The 19312-nt window shown below is 41.2% G+C and overlaps 1 protein-coding gene across 7 annotated transcripts in view; it reads left to right on the forward strand.

The window, feature by feature from the left end:
- The window catches only part of KLHL29 (kelch like family member 29), a 410536-nt gene that overhangs the window by 241411 nt on the left and 149813 nt on the right, over positions 1 to 19312 (forward strand). For 5 of the 7 annotated variants that reach the window (XR_013928324.1, XM_080388502.1, XM_080388499.1 and 2 more), the window contains one exon: positions 16901 to 17014. The exons of the other annotated variants lie outside the window; for them this stretch is intronic. Coding sequence is in view for 4 of the 5 variants with exons in the window: in XM_080388502.1 (XP_080244628.1) it covers positions 16901 to 17014 (114 nt within the window). In the remaining variant the exon portion in view is untranslated. The remainder of the gene's footprint in view (positions 1 to 16900; positions 17015 to 19312) is intronic. 7 annotated transcript variants of the gene reach the window in all.

A 19312-nucleotide genomic window follows, 5' to 3' on the forward strand; every position in this document is an offset into this window, starting at 1 on the left:
CCCCACGTGTCCCATAGGGGATGGACCTTACTGTTGCTAAAGGAACAGCACAGTATTGATGAAAAGCATATGTGATCTTTATGCCTCAGGGCCCACATGTCCCATGGCATAGGTTTTAACAAGTGACAAAGAGCTTTCACCAATTTACCTTGCACTCAATGATTTGCTGAAAGAATTGAGGTCATGTGTCCCCCATGGTGCTTATTTCTCTGCAGAAGACAGCAGGCGATAGTGCCTTTCTTTAGATAGCAACACCAATAGGTTCTATCTCTATAGTGAGGTGTTATGTTCTTAGAAATCAGGGAGCTCATCAGGCCCAACCTCATCTCAAATTTTCCCCAAGAAACTTACATAAGGACATTGTCTTGGAGCATGGGTAGCAGAGCAGCTAGCATTATCATCCAAGGATGGTCTACTGTCAGCTCTCCCCGGCTCCCTTCCTAGTGGCAGAGTTTGGAGGAGTAAAGTACTACCCATGGTAGAAAAAGATTGGCCTAGAGGCCACTTAGTCACCTGGACATACATAGAAGTCCTTGAGACCAGACAAGAAGAGAGAGTGGAAGTCATTCACTTTGACCTAAGCAGGCTTTTGACAGTCTCCCATAGTACGCTTGTATGCGCGTTTGAGCTGTTATTTCCAAACTGGAGATGTATTTTGGTTAGGTATAGTGTAAGGTGGGTGGAAAATTGACTGGACTACTAGTCTTGAAGGGTTGTGGTCATGGCATGAAGCCAGTAACTGGTTCCTGGGGGTCCCCCAGGGGTCAACTCTGCAAAAAAGAACCTGAGGAGAAATTGAATATCAAGCCATCAGTGTGCTGCTCTGGAAATGGAAATGCACTGCATGCTGGCTCTATTCATTAGTGGGAATGTAGCCAACAGATCCAGCAAAGTGTTGCTTCCTCTCTGTTCAGCACTCGTGTCTAGTTTTGGATAGTCCAGGACAAGAAACACACAGGACATACCATGCTGAGTCCACTGAAGGGCCACTGAATTGTTTAGGGAGGTAGAACACATGGCACGGGATGAAAAGCTCAGAGAGCTGGGTTTTGTTCAGCCTTAATAAGAGAAAGCTCTTCTTGCAGTGTACAGCTGCCGATGGGAGGGTAAACAGCAGGCAGGGCCAGACTCTTCTCAGAGGAGGACAGCAGAAGGAGAAGGGGCAACAGATGCCAACTGCAGCAAGGGAACTTCCAATTAGATATTAAGAACAAAATGAGATGGTCAAACATTGGGGCAGGTTGCCTCGAGAAGATGTAGCATCTCCATCCCAGACTCCACAGGGCAAAGCCCTGAGCAACCTGATTTAACTTTGAAGTTGGCTTTACTTTGAGCAGGGGCTTGGACTAGCTGGCCTCTAGATGGCCCTTCAAACTTAAGTTATGCTGTGATTTTATAAACCACAGAACAAAAATCATTTAAAACCAGCTCCAGTAGTCCAGCTCACGATTTCAATGTAACACCCTTAACACTGACTTTCTGACAATGCAGGAGCTGGTTTGAACTCTCGTCTATGCTCTTTTTGTGTCTGGGGCCCCAGTGCCTGCAGATACCTGTTTGCAGTAAACTGTGTTGCTTTAGTGGGGTTTCCAGAATTGCAAAGGATGGGTGTTGGACCAAGGATAGATGGAGCAAAAAGTATTCCAGGGCAGGTTGTTAAATATCATGTCCATAAGGTGAAGTGAGTGTTTAGCACTTTGTACTCACAAATGAGGTCTGAGATCCTTGTTTGGTTGACCTTTCTCTCCAGTTTGCACTGAATTTGGCATAGGACAAGGTAGTTCGTGTGTGATGATATCCAGCCAACTGTAGGTCAGTAGGACATACTGATGGGCGAGGTATCTTTCCTGCTCTCCCTTGGTATTAAAGTTAATGTTTAATTGTTGCAACTGCTTTTGCTGCAGGTCCTGGTGTTGGACAATTAGCTTAGCAATTTCTAACCTTGTGCCTGAACTCTGAGAATCGGATCTGTACTTGGTAGAACTGCTGCATTTCACTAAGTTTCTACTAGGGATCAGTTTGACCTCAGCTATGCTCTACTGTTGTCTAATAGCAAAGCTTGAAATTTCTGGAATTGCTTAGCAGTATAACCGCTGCAAAAAGAATTACACTGGTTTCAGTGTATCCTGATTTGCTGAAGGCCACATGTAACCCTGCTAAGCAATAGCTTAATCGCAAAACCAATTTTAAATGTTCTTTATTACAAATGCCTGAATTCACCCTGACCAGTTTCCATTCTCTGTCAAGCTGTGACTTTGTATTTGCCCCAGAAGCCAGTTGGGGAGTGGAAAGATGTGGCAAAGATTTTAACGGACTGTTAGAAATCCCCCGGAGACAGAGATCGAACAGTGCTTAAATAATTATTCCACGGACTAGACTGCATGACGTCAGTATGATTCATGCAAGGTCATTACAATTTATCTTTGTATCTGAGTAGAAAGTGGGAATAGGATACCAAGGGGAAAAATTTGCTGTATGTCTGATTTTGGTATAAAGTGCAAACAGAGTCATAAATAAACGATTAGGTGCCATCTTGAGGAGTTGGGGTGAAATAAGGTGGAAGGCACATTTAGAAAAACCCACATCTGTAGGACATTCTCATGTTGTTTGGTACAGATTATCTGCAAAGCTACAATATGATGATAGCCAGCACAGCAGCATATAATAAATAAATTAAAAAATTAAAAAAAAAAAAAAAAGAAAAGAAAAAAAAGAGTAATGCTTGGTACAGTTTAAATAGGCAAACATTTATGACCTGAAATGTTATTAATGCCTCTGCCTTTCCTAAAGGTAGTAGTGAGGATTGCCACCTATCTCTAAAGGCAGATATTTTGCAAAGTGATTTCTTTCTGCCTGCTTCCCCCAACACTTCTCATGCCATCTCTTACTCCTCTTGAATTACTATATTGCATTTTGTACAATAAGTGGCATTTGAGTGTATATTTGAAATGACCAGGATTGGTATTAGAAATTAAATAAAATATTACCTTTTTTTTTCTTTTTGTAAATTGCTCCGATAGTAGCAAATTAACAGTAAATTGATAGAGAAAGGTAAGCACAGATCCTTTAAATCATAGTGAAGTTTTTGGCATTCAAGTTAGAAGTGTCTCAATTTAACACATCATTGGTTTGTATTATTAGAAATTTCATTGGTTTGTGGAGCGTATGATGGTTATGCTCTAAAATTGAAAGTACATAGACTCAGGACTTCTACAGTAGGCTGAGCTCTTATGCGGTTACTGATCAGTGTGCAGCAACTGCCATGGCTTGTTAATAAGCACAGGCAAACCACCATTAAAACCCTACTTGCCACCGTATAGAAAGATTTTTAACAGTACTTATTTTCTTGTTTATAGTTCTATATCAATCATGAAATGGGAACTGAGAGACCAGTAAATGTCATTTGCCACTTTTCGAGTGGCATGAATATATCATCTTCATTGCGTTTCATCACATTCATCTGTTTCCTTCCAAACGGGAGTAGGGGATTAGAGTGAAAATGTGTCTTGAATCATTAAAAGAAACTCTGCTTAAAATAGCAACATAAATTAAGCTAGCAAAATTGTTTCAGTTAATACTTAGTGTGATCCAAACTCTTCTTTTACTGTTTTGAACTTTATTCCCAGAAAATTATCCTAGAACACCCTCAGAATAGGGGAGACATTTTTTGGTTAAATTGTAAAATATTTTTACAAGCTTACTAAACTTTAAGAGGGTCTTTATTTGCTAACCATTATGGCTGCCTTCTCCACAGTATATTTGACAGGAACTTAACAAGGGTTTATTATGTCTGTAAAGCCCTAGCATACTTTTTCTTTGTCATGTGCAGGCTATGTTAAATGTGCCTTCTGCCACGATCGTGAAGCTGTTTTTATTCAGATGGTGGTTTTCCAATCTGTGGGGAGGGTGGCCAGGTGAGCTGTATGACACTGTCTGATAATGAGCATTTCTGCACTCTTGTGTGCTGCTAGGAGGTTGTTACTTGGTACTTAAGATATGGTCTTTGCCTTTTCCCTTGATGGATTGGACTCATCTGTTGTCAGCCTTTTGCTTTTAAAGCCCAAAGGCCTTCATTGTTCCTTGCTAAATAAAAAATATTAAAATGTTTGTGCTGATGTAGTGGAAGGCGCTGATGTGTCTGAAACACAGGTGGTTTCACCGGCTTCTCTCAGCAGTGTCCCATTTGCAGGGCAAAGCTGCGTAGCCTCAGCTGGGTGCATGCCTGATGGCACGACAGCTTCTGTAAGTAATGCTTGTAATGCTCCTTGGTCCTGCAACATGAGACATAGGCATGGCGTGTCACTGGGGTGGGTGCGGAAACAGCTGTACCTTTATCAGATAATGATGGGTGTTAAGTCACAGAATGGAAGAGGGTTTGCAAAACACTTGGGAAACCAAGTAGCAAAGAAGATGCCAAATTACTTCTTTCTCATGCCTGGAAGCTCCCAAGTAAGAGTGTTGTTGGAGCAGAAGTTGGATCCACCCTGCAGGTTACAAATTAAATATACTCATTTAATCTATTCCATGTGTTAAAATGCCACCGTGGTTGAGGATGCTCAAATCCAGCCCCAGGACAGGCAAGCAACTCATTAAGAGGTGCAAATCCTACCACAGTCATGCAGATATATTTGCCCAAGGACACTGTGATGCAGGACATGTCTAGGATATATCTGGACATATCTGCACCGTCTACATTTGTGCTGAGACATTCCCCTGCAAAGTCTGTTTTCTTAATGGAGCCAAAACTGGGATCTGAGTGAGTTGTACTTGAACGCAATTGTTTCTCTCCTTTTAATTAGCACTGGTTGAATACTATTAGTTGAATAATGTATTTGATGAATAATGCTGTTGTCCATCAAATAAATTATTCAATTAATCTTTTTTTTTTGCATTAGCTAAACTATTCTATAGAAGGTTGCAAATATACATTGAATAATCTATTAGAATGATACATTGCTTTTCAAACATACTATACAACAAATAATTTTATCTAGTATTCAGCCAAGTTTTCACTTAATTAAAATTTGCATGTATATAACAACTGTGCCTGAAGAATCACAAAGAATTTAGGTTGTAGCAGACACAAGGTGGAGAGAAGTGTTTCTGTTATATGGATGATTTATGTTTCGTAACTCCTGTGCTATTGAGTTTTAACAGTATGTCAGGGATGCCAAGAGCTTCGAAGAATTTTTTTTTCTCTTCCTTTTTTTTTTTTTTTTTTTAAATAGAGTTACTTATAGTCTGGTCTCCAAATAAATGATACAAATTTTACCAGTGACGTGTGACCACCCTTGCCCCAGAAGTGGTTTGCAGTCAGTTCATTGTAGAAGGGTCGAGAGTCAAGAAACAGAGGCTGAGGAAAAGAGCCAATTCTGTGGCAGATGGATTCACGTGGCAGGCACAATCTTCTCATCTGCACTGACATGCAGAGATCTCTCACTCCCAGCAAACAGCTCAGAGAGCCCATCTCAGAAGGGCTGACTGCTCCTATCATGGTCCAAAATTGTGGGTGGCAGGAGGCCCAGCTTCCAGATCTAATGTTTACACCAATAATTTGTGCAGGCAGTAGATGCCTGGAAAAAATCAAAACACATTCGGAAAAAGCTGTAGTGTGAGTAGCAGTGAGTACGGTGTAGTGCCTTGCTACTGCCTCCTTCAGATGTCCCCACCAAAACGTATGTGCATACATGTATGCTGGGGCTGGGAGGCAAAAAAGAATAAGCCCAAACCCTCCTCTGGCTGTAAAAAAGGCACACAACTGGGCAGCCTGGTCTGCTTTTCCTCTTCAGCTCTTTGCTAAGAAACTCACCTTTCAAAAGGGAGTCTGTCGTGCTTCTAAACAGGATCTGTGCAACCAAAGACGGGGTTTTCTGTCCCTTACACAAATGGGTGTGTCCCTCTCGCACATGCACCTTGCCCCCTCCTAAGCCATTTCCGTTGGCACTGTTGCAGTTGGAAGAGCTTGTTTCATTTTGGACAGCGGGTGCTGGTTGGAGCCTGGCCCTGCTGCTGCACAGGCTGGTACCATCCATAGCATCCCTGCAGGGTGGGTAGAGCCTGTAGCCTGGGACGGGAGCCCTGCCTGCATCAGGGGGGTTGGGTGTCCAGCCTGAATCCCCTGCCGCATTTCTGCCGACACACTCCCAATGCAGGTAGCAGCTCATGTTTCCAAATGCGCCCTTGTCCCATTTTTGGAGGTGACTGAGGGCTCTGAAGTCTGGCTTTCAAAAGCCTTTAGGTGCCTCTGGATTTTCAGCCTTGCAGGTTTGGCCAAGCTAACTCCATCTCTCAGGAATTACTCAGAAACCAAGCACCCTCTCTGCCTCAGCACTTTTGGAAATCCCCTTGGTGCCAATGTGTGTTATTAAGACACCTGCATACTCTTGACAGTTTGGCCCTAGGAGGTTTGGTGCAGATGGTCCCTCCCGTGAGGTGCTCTGGAAGGTGAGCATCCTGGGGAGGGACACAAGCGATTGGAGGCTTTAGCTGTGGAAGAGCAGAACTGCAGTGCACAGGGCTGCCCCTTGGGCATTTTTCATTGAAATTCACTTAAAGAATGAAAAGTCAGTGTTGTTTGGAGGGGAAGCGAGTCCTTTACTCTTGCAATTACATTTCTCTTTAGCTGCCAGTTAGTAAAATTAAAGAATAATTTAGAGGTCCAGAGGATCTCCATGAAGTATGAAATAACCCAGTCACCGCTGCGTTCAGGGACTTCAAAGACAGTCAAGGAGCCTGGATTGCGGCCATTAAGGTCATCTGGTTTTGCCTGACCAAAATCAAGTGGGTTTTGATATCTAGTTACTTGGTCAAGAACACTTTTTAAAGGGGAAAAAGAAAAAAATCCATTTATTCAGGAATTTAAGCCCTGGGGTTTATTGCTAACCCTTGGGAATGGATTTACAACAGCTCACCATCTCTCTTGTTTTGAATGTCTGTCTCAAAATGATGTAGGCTCTTGATCTAGCCAACTTGACTATGTCTTTTTATTAAAGTTGTACTTCCTATGATGGTGGATTTAATTTAATGCAAAAGAAATTGTGTCTAGGTGACATGATCTGACTGTGTTATGCAAACTCCTGCATTATGACATTCCTCTCACACTAACTAAAAGCTTTGTTGCAACATATTAATATAGAAAGGGTTATTTGTTTTGCTAGTAATAAAGGCTGTATATTTGCTGTTTAGAACTAGTAATAAGGTTGACTTTTACACAACCTTGGGGAGAAAGTTACGTTATTTATTTATTTTTGAAGAGTTAAAAATTAAAAATGCGTCTTGTGTATGTTCAGATGAGACGAGAGCGAAGGGGAGTACATACAAATTCCATCAAATACAATTAGCATAATCAGAGGCTGGATGAGAGCCACAAATGATTGCACAAGGGAAAAAAAAAGTAGTTCCTGGGATCTTGGTACATCGCCTGAAGCTGAGCAGGACGCAAAATAGTAGGAACTATTTTTACCCAAGGGCAATTTTTACTGATACTGCCCTTGCAAGCAGTTCTTATTATTTTTATGGATTCTTTTTCTGCCCTAAATTTGTATACTGAATTATCCATGAGGAGGATAAATGTCAGAGCGGATTAAGATTAAATTAGGAACTAGATACTCCAAAACAAAAAAATCTTTCTGCTTCCTATGCACTCCCTTTTCTTTAGTTTAGTTTAGGTTTTTTAGTGTTGTTGGGTTTCTTTGGTTTTTTTCCCTTTAGATGCCCCAGGCTGCAGCTACATAGACTGTATTTTCTTTTGAATCTTTTTACATTAAATTTTCTGCACAGATAACTTAACTTCCAGTATCCTCTGTTCTTTGGTTTAGGTCATCATTCTCTTCATAGAGTTCCTGAATTTCTTTCTTCTGCTTGTAATATAGCTGGATGATGTTCTTTGTCATTTTATTTATTATTTTTTTTCCTTTTTCACTCTGGTTCTGCTGCAATGCACGCGAGGGCATAGTCAGAGAGTTTACAATGGCTCTTACCTTCCAGAGAGTGATGAGTAATTTAGACCACTTGTTATCCAGGGCTGCCAGACTCCAGCTTCTAACAGACCGATGGAGAGCAGTAGGCATGACACCTGAATTAGGTACCTGTATTACATTGTTTAACTGCTGCCCCTAGATCTTACCAAGTTAGTAATAATAACCCTACTGATGTTAGCAGGTAAAAGCTCAGCATTTAAAAATTCCCCCCATGTTGTACACAGAGCTTTTGCTTATCTGCAAGACAGTCTTTTCCCCTGCCTGCTTCTTTCTTTCCGAACTGGTGCTTTTTTCTGTCATTTTGTGTCTTATCTCGTATTTTCTCATCTTCTGCTCACCTCCTTTCCACTCCCTCTGACACATGCAAAAGCTCCAGAATAAATTCATGCACTTGTACTTTATTAAATAGTCTTTCTTATATACATACTTTTCTGGTTCTTTTTTTTTTTTTTTTTTCCCTGGGCTTGCTTTGTCATTCCTTTTACATTTTAATACAAAATATGTTCAACGATGTCTATTTAAATTCGTAGTTGTTTAAATGCTCCAAATAGTCCCTTTGAGAAGTTGGAGGAGTGCAGGGGATGCGGACGAAGGCAGCTGAGGATGACTTGTATTTAGCACATCTTCCTTTGCCCACAAAACTGTGTTTACAGGATTGATTTGACTGGTTTCTGGCTCAGAGCAGCTTCCAACAGTTGCTTAGACTTTAAAATAACTTGTAAAAAAAATAAAATAAAATAGAAACGGTGCTTTCTCTCACTTTGTGCATTTAGAGATTGCTCCAAAATAATGCAAGCCAGGATTCCTGATGGGCAGGAGTCACTCAGTTGAGCACTACTGAAAAGTTTTTGAGAAGCAGGATTGTGAGCACATACAGCTGGAAATAGGAGTTCCTTCCCAGCGGGGAAGCTTCTGTTTTCTGAATATAGAAAAGATTTTGGGAGGCTTTTTTAAGTGTTTTGATTACACCGTTCTTTCCCTCTGGTACTCTTACAGTTAGGCTAATGCTAGTAATGCCCCTGGGCTTGCAGCTCGAGGTAAGATACTGTGCTGGATGTGTGACAGCTTTTCCCAACATGGAAATGTCACAAGTTTAAAACCTCCCATTTTATGCCCTATACAGCTGTAAACAGGAGTTTTATTCTACTGAGAAAGGCAGATTTTTAGTTTGCCGGTGGAATTAGCTCTCCCAGCTAGATCTGAAAGGGCTTGAACTCCCTGAAGCTGGGTATTGAAAAGCTGTAGACAGTCACATTTTATAGATATTTTACTTCTATTAGCAAAATAATAAAAAGTACAAACTGAGACCTACCTAGCTCAACTTTCAGTAAATAATTTAAATGTACCAATTTACTCATGAAAGAGAAGGTAATTAAAAGATGTCTCAAGATAACTAGTTCCAGAGGCACATAAATAATTTTTTAAATAACAGTAACAGCAGTATCTTACACTTTTCACCTCTTTAAGAATCACGAAGCTTTTTGGGTAGTAACTGCTGTGTACAATCTATACAGGGAGGACTGTGCCCACTTCTGAAGTGTGTACCGTTTGGTGCTGAATGCGGCCTTGGTGCCCTGAAGCCACGTGGGGATGGATGAGAGGGCTCCCCCATCTCCTCGAAGCGTCAGGGGATTATTAGGCAGGCAAAAATGTAATTACTGGAGCTGAAATTGGGCCAAAACAATGGTACTGTCAATACATTCTTGGAAAATGTGCCCTTTGATCGTAAATATCCATGAAGCAAGCTTGCCAACGGTATTGATTTTGGCAGTGGATTATCACTGACAGCCAGGATCTGCTGGCCTCCTGCTTTAAGCGATGCCTTAATAGGTTTTTAGACAAACAGCCAGGGTAGTACATCGAGAACAGCTCTCTAGGATATGTTCGTCCCCTCACAGGTTCCCTGAATGTGTTAGACTGACCACCTGAGAAATACTGTACAGACGGTTAGTGCCGGGGCAGTGAATCCTACATGTTTGGGACATGCTGGACCTACGCAGACCAGTTACACCAGCATCGTCGCCAGCTCTGTACAAGTTCCCATCCACACGGTGAGGCTGATCTTGCTCAGCTCACTTCCATCATGAGCTCTATTGAAACAAAGCATCAGCAGTCTGACCTTCATGATAGTTTTTTTCCTTCAGTATCTACGCCAAGGAGACAGTTGCTGGCTTTAGCAAATATAAGACCTGGGTTTCAATAGCAGGCACGTTAGGTAATGATGCTTACAAGCTGATGGTGCTTTTATTCTTAAATGAAGTTGAGTATACCTATGAGGAGGGTGTTGGTTAAAATAGTAAGATAAAATTTGAGAAAGTGCAAAATAATACCTGCACATCATCTAAATTATCTTTTTCTTTGTGTGCGAAATGCATTGAGATTGTACCCTGATCCTCGACTGACTATTCTGAGTTCTACTGTAATACAAATAATAACCAGATATTTAGGATAGACTAGAATTTACTTTTGGATCCATTAGCATTTCTGTTAAATCTGACAAATGATTTAGAAAATCTATATGAATACAAAGTGCCTGCTCATCATATTTTGTGACAGCTGGGTGAATACTTGACATCTTTGTGCTCTTAAAAGAACACATGCAAAGACTCAATTTAATTTGTAGGGTTGAGGGAATTTATTTGCCTAATTTTGAGCCCACTAGCACATGATGGATTTGAAAGTTCAGTTCTAACAGGAGTATAATTGGGTTCTCATTTCACTTAGGAGAGAGTATGATAGAAAGGGTGAGAAGAGAGATAGAGACATGGGGAAAATAAAGTAAGAAAATGAAACTGAGAATACTCAAGAAAGAAATTGCAATGAGACTGGGGAAAAAAATGTAGCAAGGTAGAGCATGAGAAAAAGACCGCACATACAAATAAGATGTTTTTTAAGGGGACAGAAGAGAAAAAATGATGCATTCTTAATCATAATGCCAAATGTCTTTTGACTGGAAAGCACTGATGCTTTAAAATATACTCATCGTGGCAGCTGAAAAGAAAGATAAAATATTAAATCTTTAAGTTGTGGGAAGGGAGAGAGAAATGTTTCTCTCAATACTTTCTCAAGTTCAGTGAGTAAACCAGCTCATCAAACATTCAGTCTTACAAGGATAGTCCTTCACTGTCAATATCTGGTGCAAATGGTGAGCAGCAAAGAGAGGACATGTGGCCATGGCCATGCAAAAGAGACCTTGTGGGCAAGCCTAAAGTTTGCTGACCATCAGAAGTTAGTCTGATGTTTCCAGTGGTTTCATTTGGGGAAAAGACCAACCCAAACTCCAGAGGTCAGCTATTGCTTGCCAAAATAGTTAGCTTGGTCTGTTCCCTGTATACATGAAGAGTCCTAGGGCAATCACAAGTGACTAAAATCTGGCAGGTGACAGATACCCATTCGCAGGATGAACGTGATGTCTGCTTACAGTTACTGGGCAGCGTATACCTAGGAGCTGAAGTGCTATTGAATGAACTTAGAAGAAAGGAGTCTTTCCATACGACTTCTGAATACTTCTATAAGAGACACAAGATGGGTGGGACAGTTGCTTTGGATCTGACCTGTTTACATGTGCTTTGGCCTTTGTTCAGATTACTGGCACATGCTTTTTTTTTTTCTTTTTTCCTTATTTGAAAAGTGGGGAAGACACTCTGCTTTAGTCCCTGATGTGCATAGTGTGATTGATGGCTCTGTAGCTTTCCTCTGCCTTGTGTTACTGAGGACCACTGCCATGCAAGTGGCACATCCAGCAGTCCCATGCCCTTCCTCATCCCACTGTAGCATGTGGGGCCAGGGTTCACAAGCAAGACTGCCTGCCAACATCCTAAAGCAGCTTTATTAGAAGTCCTTAGGGAATACCTCTCCCCATCCCTTAAGTTTATATTTTAAACAATTCTCTTAGTGGAAGAAAAGGACAGGAATCGAGTTTGGTTTCACTCTCTAACTTTTAGCATTTACATTTTCCTATGTACTACCAAATGAGCTGGCTTCTGATGTCCCCACCATTTCTTTTGCCTCGCCTTGGACACAAAGTCCCTCTGAGCTGATTGTTAATGGGTCGAGCTGAACCAGCATGAGCTCAAGCCATTTGAAGCTACATCTCTGTTCAGTGCTGTAGGGCCTTGTTGGCTGCTCAGGGTTTAGCTCAGCACACAGCAAATGTAGGTACTTTTCCTCTGATACTTGTATTTACTTTGATTTTTACGTAAGAACTGCATTTCCAGCTGTACCACTGGCAACTTTCATTAATGTTCCTTGTTGAACAGTAGCTTTTTCATCTTTGTGCTTTGCTAACATTGTAGAATTAAATGGGGTTTTCTGTCTTTTTTATTGTATCCTGATATTCTGTCACCTTTTGATCTCTATGTAGCGCACATAGACTGTAAACTCCTTCAGGTACAGATTGCTGGGGGGGTGTATGGGGGTGTAATTTTTTCTTTAGAGGATGCCTACTATGGCAGAGCCCCAGGTTCTCTGGTACTGTGAAATAATAATAATAATAATAATAATAATAATAATAATAGTAATAATAATAATAATAGCATTACCCTTGTGATACCTGGGAAGAAAAATTTTGGTTACAAATTTTGTTTAAAACTTATTGAGAGCTCTAGGAAGAGCTGGAAATGGCAACCTACAGACACAGCAAATGGCCCAAAGTACTGATACATTTCTGACTTTATACAGCAACTTCTGCTTAATCCGATCACTGGTTAATTTAATCCTGTTTCATTTGATTGGATCCCCTGGAACCAAATCATTTGTATTGTGTTTTAGTCTGGTATTTCTGATCATTGTCTTTGTTAATTTGATCAGGATTGATTGAACCAGTCATTGAAAATAAATCACATAATTAATCAAATGCAGCAATAGAAAAGCAGATCCTTGGCTAGTCTGTCAGCTTTTACCTCTTCTTTTTCTTCCTCAGCCCATGGAGTTTGGACTTCCTTTAGAAAGAAGCAGATGTGAACATTTTAATAGCATCCACATTTCAGTAGTACAAGGGGAGAGATGTATATATACATGTTTATTTATGTATTTGGAATGGAATGGAATAGAATAGAATAGAATAGAGGTTCATTAGAAAGAGACCTACAATTGTTTAGTCCCATTTTATATCTCCTCTCAAAGCATATTAATCTCACAAACTCTCTGACCCTCTCTGAGGCAGAGGTGTTGTGCAGGGTCTTGCTTAATGACTCAACTTTCTTAATGACTCAATGACTTGAAGGGAGTCAGCATGCGGTCTGTTTGGATTTGGCACAGAATCATCAAATTTAAAAAAACCACTTTGTTCTAATAAGGTCTGGATAGACTGGTGCACAGTCAGTGCTTGCCTGGAGCTAATGGTTACTCCAAAAACTGTGCTAGGGGTGGGAAAGGAGATTTGGGATTTGCAACGAAGATGATTTTGATCTCTACCTGTTGTGTGGAAAGTATCCCATTTTTAACTATTTTTTTTAAAGTAGATGTTTGGTCCTGTTTTGACTCTTCTCTCACTCTGATCAATACTTGTGCCCAAAATTGGCCATTTTGTTCTGCACTGTTAGATATTTATAGATTTGTGTTCTAATTGAAGCTTTATTACAGCAAACCAAGCCTCTGCCTTCTGGAGGCGATGGTTGCACAAAGAACAGCTAAACTCCCTTTGCCTCTTCTGAAAGCCCCAGCAAGTTCAGCTGGGGACATGCTGCCTCTTAAGGGGTATTATCTGCAAAGACCTCACGCTGGTATCGCTGGCAGTTCATCCTGGGGGTTACAAGGGCACTGTCCGCCCTGCACCCATCCTAGCCGAAACAGTAGCTGCTGGTGGACCTGCAGCAGTGGAGGAGGAGAATTAGGAAGATCAGCTCATGACTTGCTGTTGTAGGTGAGGTATCCCTACCAAAGGTCGTTTAATTTTAGCTTGTCCTTCCCTACATGGCTTACAGAACCAACCTGTGTTATTTAGGGCTCACTGTAACCCCTTCTCTCTCCCTGCCACCCTGAAGTTTCTTGAGTGGGAGATTATTTTTAGAGGCGGTTTACTTTGTGTTAACTTCCTAGAAGCAAAGAGAGTAGGAGGTTTTATGTTTTTAGTAGCATAAATTTTCTTTACAAGATACTTAACAGAGGATTTTCAAAAGCACAGAGTCTTTGCCAGGCTCCTCACCCTTGCTGGGTTTCCTCTTCTTAACAAATCCAATGGCCCAAACTGGACACCTAGAAGAATTTCATCTGCAAGGAATAAAAAGTAAAGGAATGTAAAACAATTTGTTGTAGAAGGAAATCTAAGTAGAGCTTAATCCTAAGAGTACCCATTTATCCTTGGATGCCAAACGGCTATGTAGCACCATGGGTTGCCACAAACAGAGTAATATTGAAGGATCATCTGATTCATACCCCAAAAATGAGAGTGAGGTGCCTGGAAAAAGTGGGTGGCAATGCAGCACAATTTTGGCAGGCCTACTAGTAACACTAGCCACAGCTATACCATTATCTGTTTTTCTTTAAATTGTGTGGCTGTGGACAGCAAAGTATGTCTAATAGCCATTTGCTAGATTTATAGCTTGGTATGCAATGTGTTTGCCATAAATCTTTTAGAAGGATGATGGCTGAGGCAGCTGAAGCGTTCATGCTACTCCACAGATCAGTTCTGCTGAAGGAAAACAGAACTGGGCAGCTTCCTACTGGTAGCATGGAGATCCGGAAACAAAATGAGCAGGAATACTTTGATGTAAAACCTACAGAGCGGAAAAATTGGAGGAAATGGTGACTGTGTTTCCAGAAAAAACAAATATTAGCACTCTGTTGTAAATCAAATTAAATGACCGACCAATGTCTGATCCTGCCCTGAACTTCTTGTGTTATGAAAGCTATGAATCCAAATGGAAGCGGGGTTATATCTTGAGATCTCATTCTCAAAAAGGATCTGCCAGTCACGTCTGGTCGGAACAGCTTGGTGAATGTTTAGCTTCCTTTAAGAACCAACTGGGAGATTGATGGGTTCGAGCTGTTTCTGCACAGACTTGTTTGAGTCTCAAAATGCATTTTCATCTGTCTGCACAGAAAAAAAAAAGAAAAGAGAGATATTTTAATAAGAATCATTAAGATACATGGTTTTGGATTAAAAGGGAATGCAGTATATTATTTTAGTATTTTTTTACTGTGGAATACATTTGTGTTTCTCCTGCACAACCCAGTTTTTTTAACAAGACCAGAGCAATTACAGGAATAGCCAGATTTTAGATGTTATCTTTGTGTAGGAAAAGGAATGGATTATTAAAGTGTATAGCCTCTTTGAGAGATACAGTGCTCTAATCCTGTTTTTCACATCTTAATTTTAGTGACTGCATAACTTACCTTCATAAGATGCTCTTAATTGAACATTTCAATAGAATTTGAATAAAGTCTAATATATCTGGGATTCCTCCTCCACTCCTTTAAAATATGATGTGAAATTTATTAGTCTTAATGTACATATCCCAGAGCTAATTGTTTTATCTTGTAAATCAGTTTCTCCTCATCTTTTATACGGCTTTTACTTTCAGATTTAAAGAATAAATAAATCCTTGATTGAAAAGCTTTGTTGTTTTGCAGTAGAAAAAGGGGGGCAGCTTTATAAATGTAAAAGGATTTTTAGTTCTTTTTTAATTATTTACAAATGCTGAGTTAAAGGACAGTGGAATTTAAATTATGCATTAAATTAGCATCTTACTGATGGAAGACGCTCAAAGAAAGTTGAAATTTTTAAATTGGTATGAGCCAAATTCAGCCACAATTTAATAGCTCAATTGATGTTGATGAACTTAAGGCAGTGATAAATCTGGACCTATAGGCTTTTGCTTTTCTTTTTGCTGTGAAAGGTAAGCATGCTGTTTCTACAGTACTGACTGTCCTTTTGTTTGAGAGTTGACAGAGTATACTTTGATCCTTTTTTTAGAAAAAGAATTCTCTGTTCTCCCTTAAAGAAAGCTTCCTGAGACCTGGATCAGATTATGGAAACTAAAGTGAGCACATAAAAGTGCTTGATAGAAAGTGAAATTTATGTGCAAACTAAATGTGCCCTTGATGATAGCCTTATTGATCAAGCCAAGTTAATAAATCAGTAGTATCATGCAGCACTCTTCAACACTCACAGGCTTATCTCGGTTTTTTGTTGGGTTTGTTTTTTTTTTTTCTTTTACTTTTTTAATGTGCCTGCTGTGTAGGCAGAGAACATGCACTTTCCTGCCACGGAGTGTGTACTACAGTTGAAACACTGAATTCAGAGGGCTTGAATGTAAAATGTCGGCATCCGATGCAACAAAAGGGAACATTTATAGCAGTAAATTAATACTGGGATTGGAGCCTAAAGTGGCACAGCTTTTACTTTATGAGTATTCCTTTCTTTATTTCTACTGCTCTAGGCCCTGATCCAGAATGAAATTCAGGATCCTGTTTGGATAATTAAAAGAAATCCATGAGAAAGTTGGGAACAAAATGCCATACGGAGTGACTTCTGAACCTATCAATGGGCAGCATTTGCATTCAAGATAAATGTTTAGTTTTCAAGCAGTCTGCCGTTAGGTCATTCTTGAGTAGCTTTGCCAGTACACAAAGGTTACATCCTTTGTACGCTCTTGGGATTCTGGTGTGACAAGCACTTTTTCCATTATTACCCGTATTTTCTTTTGCCCTCTGACAAAAAGCACTTATGATGAACTGGATTTATCTGTCTCTACCATGGAATGCCTGCAGGATCTCTGAGAGCCCTCTTGCATTGTGCAGTGCATGTTCTCTGTAGTACGTGCTGCCGCGTTGTTCCTGATGTTGCGCGTTTTCTCCTCCGTTGTGAGATGATTTTGCATTCATAGCTTTGCTCTGATTTGGGGTTGATCTGCATGCCGACCGTGTTAGCAGAGGAGGTTCTGCTCAGGCTAAAGTGGGGCTTCTGTGCTCGAACCCAGTGTCGTGCGCTGATGTCCCTGGTGTCCTGGAGCAGCAAGTGTCGCAGCCGGGACCTCGGTCCAATACCTCAGCTCCGTTCCCTGATGTTCTCGCTGAGAAACGAAGGCAGCTGGGTGAGTACCTGAGCCTCTGCTGGTGTAATTTGCCAAGACAGACTACAAAGTGGCATTTGTGAAGCACTTATATCATTCCATGGTCCCACATTCATTCCCAGCTAATACTGAGCACCTGACTGGAGCACTGGTGTGAGAACAGTGGTTGTCGTCAGCAGTGCAGCCACCAGAACGATACCACCTATGGTCAATCCACAGCCGCCTTCTATCCCATCTTTATCCCTCCTTTTCTATAACCTCATTCCTCCTCTTGCATCCGCAAGCCTGCAGCCAATGTCAATAGTGAGCCTTAGGAAGGATTAATGAGACAGTAGCAGTTGACCCATTCCCAGTGTGGAGTTATCTTCCATTACATGGTCAGAATTGGGAATTTGGCTGACCGTCTCCTTTAGGAGGATAACTGAGGCAGAAATGCAAATGAGATAGCGAAGAGGCTCAGTCCAGGAAATATGGGGTTGATGCTGGTGGGGGGCAGAAGCTGGACATGTGTATGCATCTGCCTTCTTAACAGCTTACAAACTGGGGGGTGAGAAGCCCCTATGCATAGAGCGGGGATCAGGGCTGGGTAAAGGTAGTTGTGCTGTGCCTGTCTGGGACTGTCATGAGTGGGTGGAATGCATCTCACTCAGAAGAGAGAAGCAGAAATGTGTTTTATTGAGGTAGTTCAGTAAGTTCAATGGAATTTAACCAAGTTTTAACGGTGATTTACCAAGGTTCAATAAGTTTGATGGCAAAGTTTATCTTACTAATTACTGCATGGAAGAAACGTGGAAAGGAAAATTAAGTTAAAATGTTTCAGACAGACCAGAGACACAAATGGGTAAGGAACGCCCTCCCATGGAGTCACAAGGTTCAGAGTGGACCCCCTTGCTTTCTAAATTCCTAATGGAGCTTAGATGCGGCCAGGTCCAATCTTGAGTCTCAGACTTGGACAATGGTTTATGTCTAATAGAAGAAACACAGAGTGAGGAAGACCCTTCTGTTGAGTCACAGGGTTTAGAGTGGACCCTCTTGCTTTCTAAACTCCTTATGGAGCCTAGGTGCAGCTAGTCTCAAACATGGATAATGTTTTATGTCTAATGGGATTATCTATACAAAGTTTAAAATAATTAATATTGAGTAGCTACCTGGATTAGTAATGTTTTATTAGCATTAATTTAGCATGCTATCAGTCACCAAAGATCTGCCATTGGTAGAAGGTCTCTCTACTCAAGGAGCAACCTTGAGGGTGCCCCAGCTCAAGGGGAGATCACCACCATGCAGCCGTGCTGCCTGGCTGGAAGAGCTCAAAGGAGCCTCACTTAGGCTGTCATATTTATGGAATAAAGTGGTTGGCTCATAGTCAAGTTACATGTGATGGGAAAGGCATGCATGAGACTCCTTGTACCCACAACTTCCTTTGCTCCTTGATAAATGAGTCTTGGGAAAGCCACCCGCTATTCATGTATTAATTGCATGATTGGTGTTCCAAGCCCATCTGCATCACATCAATGCTTACTGTGTCACTCTGCTCCTTTGTGGGTTTTCAGAGAACAGGTTGAAACTGGAGAAGTTCTTGGCCTGGCTACAGCTCAGGACTTTACCTCCTTTGGAGCCTGTACCAAACTACCGCTAGTTTGGTTAAGGGGTCACAGAATCACACCATGGTCAGGGTTGGAAGGCATCACTGGAGATCATCTATTCCAACTCCCTGCTAAAGTAGGTTCACATAGAGCAAGTGAGTGCATCCGACACAGGGACACGGGCCCCACTGCACTCATGGGTTTCTCCTAGCCCATATCATTAACCTCCAGGTGGGGAGTGTCTTTAAACCATCTGAAAAACAGGAATGGATGCAGACTGTACCCTCCTGCGTAGCCACATGTCTCGCCTGTAGGCTTTACCTTAGTGCTCCAGAGCTCACACTGCCTAATGGCTCATCGCTGGATGGTGTTTAAGATGCCAGTATTGAGTTATTCTCTCCACTCAAGAGGGAACTCAGGCTTTTTTTGTCTTTTATGCAGGGTAGCAACATTTTTCCTATGAGTTAACTGTATTATTCTCTTTCTTGCTGCTCCCACATTAGCTTTGGAAAGAGAAAAACAACACTGTGTCATCGCAGAATTGCCTGGTGATGGGAACTATAAGGTAGATAAGTTCTTCTCTCCACCCATGAGCAAGTTCTTGAATGAGGTTTTACTACAGAACAGCTCTTTCTGTTCCTCTTGCATGCTGGCCTGTCCATATCTCTTAGGCGTTTAATACATTACAGTACATCCATCTCTTAAAACAACGGTTTCATTTCCATAGCCGAGCCCA

This window comes from Falco punctatus (genome assembly GCF_963210335.1).
Source record: "Falco punctatus genome assembly, chromosome: 5".
Taxonomy (NCBI): domain Eukaryota; kingdom Metazoa; phylum Chordata; class Aves; order Falconiformes; family Falconidae; genus Falco; species Falco punctatus.